The 6,450-nt window shown below is 57.3% G+C and overlaps 1 protein-coding gene across 5 annotated transcripts in view; it reads left to right on the top strand.

The window, feature by feature from the left end:
• Positions 1-5,176, top strand: part of sbf1 (SET binding factor 1) — a 47,969-nt gene extending 42,793 nt beyond the window's left edge. For all 5 annotated transcript variants that reach the window (XM_085435870.1, XM_085435869.1, XM_085435872.1 and 2 more), the window contains 10 exons: positions 1-75; positions 154-255; positions 336-521; positions 845-971; positions 1,047-1,177; positions 1,250-1,594; positions 4,046-4,251; positions 4,396-4,483; positions 4,561-4,692; positions 5,069-5,176. The exon at positions 1-75 is cut by the window's left edge and continues 102 nt beyond it. In XM_085435870.1, the coding sequence (XP_085291996.1) occupies positions 1-75; positions 154-255; positions 336-521; positions 845-971; positions 1,047-1,177; positions 1,250-1,594; positions 4,046-4,251; positions 4,396-4,483; positions 4,561-4,692; positions 5,069-5,167 (1,491 nt within the window). In that variant the 3' untranslated portion in view covers positions 5,168-5,176. The remainder of the gene's footprint in view (positions 76-153; positions 256-335; positions 522-844; positions 972-1,046; positions 1,178-1,249; positions 1,595-4,045; positions 4,252-4,395; positions 4,484-4,560; positions 4,693-5,068) is intronic.
• The last annotated feature ends 1,274 nt before the right edge of the window (positions 5,177-6,450 follow it).

Below are 6,450 nucleotides of genomic sequence, written 5' to 3'. Positions count from 1 at the left end.
GTGCCGAGCTCCTCGACCTCCGACCCCAGCATGAGCTTCCTGCGCTGCCTGGAGGAGTCCGAGTGGATGGCGCTGGTACGTCGCGCTTTGTGTTTCTCAGCTGATTCTCGTCCACGCGGCTCTTATTTGTGCTGACTGCGTGTGTGCGTTCAGCTCCACAGGGTGCTGCAGGTGTCGGTGCTGGTGGTGGAGCTCCTGGACACGGGCTCGTCAGTCATGGTCAGCCTGGAGGACGGCTGGGACGTCACCACGCAGGTCTGACAGATGCTGGCTGCTTGGTTTTGTTAGAGCGAGCTGCGAGGGGGCAGAGTGTGTGATGCTGCATCTCTCTGCAGGTGGTGTCCCTGGTGCAGCTGCTCTCTGATCCCTACTACAGGACATTCGATGGTTTCCGGCTCCTGGTGGAGAAGGAGTGGCTGTCGTTTGGCCACCGCTTCAGCCACAGAGGAGCTCAGACACTGGGCAGCCAGAGCAGCGGCTTCACCCCCATCTTCCTGCAGTTCCTCGACTGTGTGCACCAGGTACAACAGCTGATTGTTTATCCATCATCAAGGACCGGCGCTTTGCTCTCACCGCCGCTGCCATGTGTTCGGACTGTGAGGCAGCGTGTAGAGCAGCAGCAGATTTACTGTCCTAGAATCATCCTGATTAATTAGATGTGATGTGACACGCAGCAGGCTTCTGTTCTCCTTCCTCTGATTGCGTTTGCCACAAGGTCAGAGGTCAGAGCTGTTCCTGTTTGCACTGGTGGCTGCTGCACGTACGGAGCAGCTGCAGCGCTGAGACACGATTCAGAGCAGACCTTTAATTAACACGGCATGTGTTTGTGTGCCTCCACCCTCAGATCCACCTCCAGTTCCCCATGGAGTTTGAGTTCAGTCAGTACTACCTGAAGTTCCTGGCCTACCACTACGTCTCCAACCGCTTCCGCACCTTCCTGCTCGACTCAGACTACGAGCGCATCGAGCTGGGTGAGTACAAACGGAGCCCGTGTTGATTCCACGCTCGAAGGCGGTTGTTAGTGTAACCATGATCCGTGTGTGTAGGAGTGCTGTACGAGGAGAAAGGCGAGAGGAAAAACCCTCAGGTGTGCAAGTCTGTGTGGGACTACATCGACCGACTGAACAAGAAAACGCCCGTCTTCTACAACTACATGTTCTCTCCTGAAGACGACGAGGTGAGAACACGAGCACAGCCTGCTGCGCCCGAAACACAAACTCGTGCTTAACGAAGGCGCTGCGTGTTCCAGGTGCTGAGGCCGTACACCTTCATCTCCAACCTGAAGGTGTGGGACTTCTACACGGAGGAGACGCTGTCCGAGGGGCCGTCCTACGACTGGGAGCTGAGGGGCCGGCAGGAGCGCGCGGCCGAAGAGACGGCGGAGAAACCCGACACCAGCGGGCCTAAATCTCAACGCCACATTGTGTGGCCGTGTTACGACAACCTGACCAAGGTGGTGCCCGACGCCATCACCAAGCTGCTGCAGGACCTGCAGAGCCTGGAGGCCGAGCTCGGCCAGGCGACAGACAAGTGGAAGGACACGTGGGATAAAATCAAGACCACGCAGAGGACGGAGACCAAGCTGGAGAGCAAGGTGGGCCAACAAGCACACGAGCCGGTGTCGGCCCTGCAGGGTGCTAACACTCACTGCTCTCACAAACCTGCAGGGTGCTAACACTCACTGCAGCTTTAACCCTGCTGTATGTGGTTGAGCCAGGCTTTCATCCTACAGACACAGACACACAGACACGCACAGACACACACACACAGACACACACACGCACACACAGACAGACGCACGCACAGACGCACACAGACACACGCACAGACGCACGCACACACGCACACAGACACACGCACACGCACACACGCACGCACACACGCACACACAGACACGCGCACAGACGCGCACACAGACACACGCACGCACACACGCACACACAGACACGCGCACAGACACGCACAGACACACGCACGCACAGACACACACAGACACACACACAGACAGACACACACACGCACACACAGACAGACGCACGCACAGACGCACACAGACACACGCACAGACGCACGCACACACGCACACAGACACACGCACACACGCACACGCACACACGCACGCACACACGCACACACAGACACGCGCACAGACGCGCACACAGACACACGCACACAGACGCACGCACAGACGCACGCACACACACGCACGCACGCACACGCACGCACACAGACGCACGCACACACACACACAGACGCACGCACACAGACGCACGCACACAGACGCACGCACACACGCACACAGACGCACGCACGCACACAGACGCACGCACACAGACACACGCACACACGCACACACACACACAGACGCACGCACACACACAGACGCACGCACACAGACGCACGCACACAGACACACGCACACACGCACACACACACACAGACGCACACACGCACACAGACGCACGCACACACACGCACACAGACGCACGCACACAGACGCACGCACACAGACACACGCACAGACGCACACACACGCACAGACGCACACACGCACAGACGCACACACACAGACGCGCACACACAGACGCACAGACGCACACACACGCACAGACGCACACACGCACAGACGCACACACACAGACACACGCACACAGACGCACGCACACACACAGACACACGCACAGACGCACGCACACACGCACACAGACACACGCACACACGCACAAGCACACACACACGCACAGACGCACACACGCACAGACGCACACACACAGACACACGCACACAGACGCACACACACAGACGCACAGACGCACACACACGCACAGACGCACACACACACAGACGCGCGCACACACACACAGACGCACACACACACAGACGCACACACACACAGACGCACGCACACAGACGCACACACACAGACGCACACACACAGACGCACAGACGCACACACACAGACGCACACACACAGACGCACACACACAGACGCACGCACAGACGCACGCACACAGACGCACACACACAGACGCACAGACGCACACACGCACAGACGCACACACACACACGCGCACACACACACAGACGCACACACACACAGACGCACGCACAGACGCACGCACACAGACGCACGCACAGACGCACACGCACACACACAGACGCACACACACAGACGCACACACACGCACGCACACAGACGCACGCACACAGAAACACACAGACACACACAGACGCGCACACGCACACAGACAGACGCACAGACGCACACACACGCACACAGACACACACACGCACACAGACACAGACGCACGCACGCACACAGACGCACGCACACAGACGCACGCACGCACACAGACGCACGCACACAGACGCACACACAGACGCACAGACGCGCGCGCACACACACAGACGCGCACACAGACACGCACGCACACAGACACGCACACACACACACACGCACACAGACACGCACACACACAGACGCACACACAGACGCGCACACACACACAGACGCGCACACACACAGACGCACACACAGACGCGCACACACACACAGACACACACACAGACGCGCGCACACAGACGCGCACACACACGCACACAGACGCACACACACAGACGCACACACACAGACGCACGCACACAGACGCGCACACACAGACACAGACGCACACAGACGCGCACACACAGACACAGACGCACACACACAGACGCACACACACAGACGCGCACACACAGACACACACACACACAGACACACAGACGCACACACAGACGCGCACACACAGACGCACACACACACAGACACACACACAGACGCGCGCACACAGACGCGCGCACACAGACACACACACACAGACGCGCACACACAGACGCACACACACACAGACACACAGACACACACACAGACGCGCGCACACAGACACGCACACAGACGCACACACACAGACGCGCACGCACACAGACACGCACACAGACGCACACACACAGACACACACACACAGGTAGCTCAGTGTGTGTGCACTGATGTTTTCTGCCTCTGCAGCCTTCCTTCTCCAGCTCCCTGCTGATGTCATCCAACCTGAGCCATCAGCGGCGTTCTCAGGGCGTTTACCTGCAGGAGAGCGGTGTAGGATCCTCCATCAACCTGGCTCTGGACTGCGAAGCCAGCGCCACGTCTACGCCCGTCCCCGGTCGGCCGAGCACCAGCACCCTCTACAGCCAGTTCCAGAGCAGCGAGAGCGAGAACAGGTCTGTACCTGCCAGCGGGGCGTCGTACTGAGCAGCGACTCCTCCCAGCTCTGCTGCCGTGTCACAGGCCTGTAGATAAACTGTGCAGCGTAGTGGTGGCAGAGAACAGCTCAAGCATGTCTCTACTTGTGTTTTGGCCTCCAGGAGTTTTGAAGGCATTCTCTTCAAGAGAGGGGCGTTGTTGAAACCATGGAAACCGCGGTGGTTTGTGCTGGATAAGACCAAACACCAGGTAAGACGGAGCAGAGGAGGCTTTGTCTCCAGGAGACCGTTGCTGGTTTAATGGCGCCTCTCTCCCTCCCTCTGCAGCTCAGATACTACGAGAGCAGGCAGGACAAGGAGTGCAAAGGAGTGATCGATCTGGCTGAGGTGGAGTCTGTCACCGCGGGAACGCCCACCATGGGAGCGCCAAAAAACATTGACGAGAAAGCCTTCTTTGATGTGAGTGAGCTCCCTCGCCGCGTTGCTCCAGGATCGTTTCTGACAGGAAGTGAGCCTGGATTGGCTGAAGCTCCCCCGTAGCGTTCATGGGGAGGCAGAGACCACACCCTCCCTAAGCGCTGGTGCACGCACAGTAGTTTAAACAGACACACACTCCTCCCAGGAGGCTTTCAAGGCTAAAGAGTCAGAGACGATTCTCTTCTTGGCCTTAGTTTCAGCATTACATGAAACTGTAGGTTATAGCAGCGAGCTGAGCGCCGACTGCAGAGAGCCCCTCCCCCTGCTCCTGCAGCCTTTCTGAGTCCGTGCACGAACGAGACCCCGCTGTTATCAGTCTATGTTTAACGATCCTGATTCGTCTCTCTGCTTCTTTCAGCTCAAGACGACCAAACGAGTGTACAACTTCTGTGCCCAGGACAGCCTGAACGCACAGCTGTGGATGGACAGTGTTCAGAGCTGCCTGTCAGACGCGTAGAGGCGAAGGGAGGAGCCTGTGACCACCGTGCTCTGTTCTGTGTTGAACTAATGACTTTGTGTCACAACGTTTCCATGTTTTTGTTATGAAAAGAAAAAACCACAAAGTCGCTGTCGTAGCTGCAGCATGAAGATCCTTCCAGCCCTGTAAACCGCCCTCCTCCCCTCCTACTAACCTCACTGCCCGGCCGCACACTCGGGGGAGGAATGACGGAGGAGCTGCAGTCGGCCCGGCCTCGTTCAGACTTCGAGGGTCCGACGGCTCGTCGGTCGGCAGACGTTCTTCCTCTTTGCCTTCCACTGCCCGACGCAGCGCTCACGGCGCGTTCAAAGGAAGTTCAAGAGGAAGCGGCTGCAACGAGGGGGCTCGTCAGCGGTTCATGAAGGATTTCCTTTCAGTTTTTTTTGTTTTTGCTTTTTAAAAATCTCAAATTTGTTCCAGGAGGAGGTCAGCGCTCCTCCACGTGTGGCAACGACACACTGCGAACGCCATGAACCGCTCGCAGAGATCAAAGAGCCCAGCAGGTGTTGAGAGTGTCGGTGGACTCGTCGCCGACAGTGTTTACAGAGGACCCTCACTACGCTGTGCGCTAACATTCACACTCTGAAGGACAGGCACTGCTGTATGAAACAGGGAGGAGACCCCGGTGTGTAGAGGCACACCGAGTGTGGGAGAGGAAAACTCCGTATTTCTTTAACCGCTCAAATGGTCTCGTTTCGCCATGAGTCGCTTTGTTCTCTGATTCCCATCCTAGTTTACGTATCGAGCTTCCTCCGCTACGACTGAGCGAAGCAGGTAAATGCAGACGCGGTGACATCGCCGCCTGCAGGTGCAGGCTTTGAAATGACTCGTGTGGCGTACGCCAGGACCGATTCAACTGAACATTGTTAAAAGACCACAACTTTTTCTCCATGTTGTTGTTGGCAGAAGTTCCAAATTTAAAACGTCAGCAGACACGAGACCGTAAGAGCTGTAAGTGAAATACTGTCGTTTCCTCCGACGACGGCGGGGTGGTGAAGGTCACACAGGCGTGTGTGAGCGCTGCTCGCGAGTTTCCACGCTGTTGTGTTTAGACGTGAACGATGCAGCACGAGCGGCGTGGCCCTGGGAGCGCGGGCGGAGGTTTCAAACATCTGTGTCTGTCCTCCACGAGCACCCGAACCCTGCTCTGTAAAATATGTCCTCCTGCTGTCTTTGAACACAGGCTTTTGTGCTGATAACTCTTTTGTACATACTACTCCAGATTTGTATGTAATGTTTATGCTAGTAATTTATTTAACTTG

This window comes from Copadichromis virginalis, linkage group LG17 (assembly GCF_057382275.1).
Source record: "Copadichromis virginalis isolate Kocher_CV1m ecotype Utaka linkage group LG17, C_Virginalis_male_GT1.1, whole genome shotgun sequence".
NCBI lineage: Eukaryota > Metazoa > Chordata > Actinopteri > Cichliformes > Cichlidae > Copadichromis > Copadichromis virginalis.
This window is presented reverse-complemented; position numbering and strand designations above follow the sequence as displayed.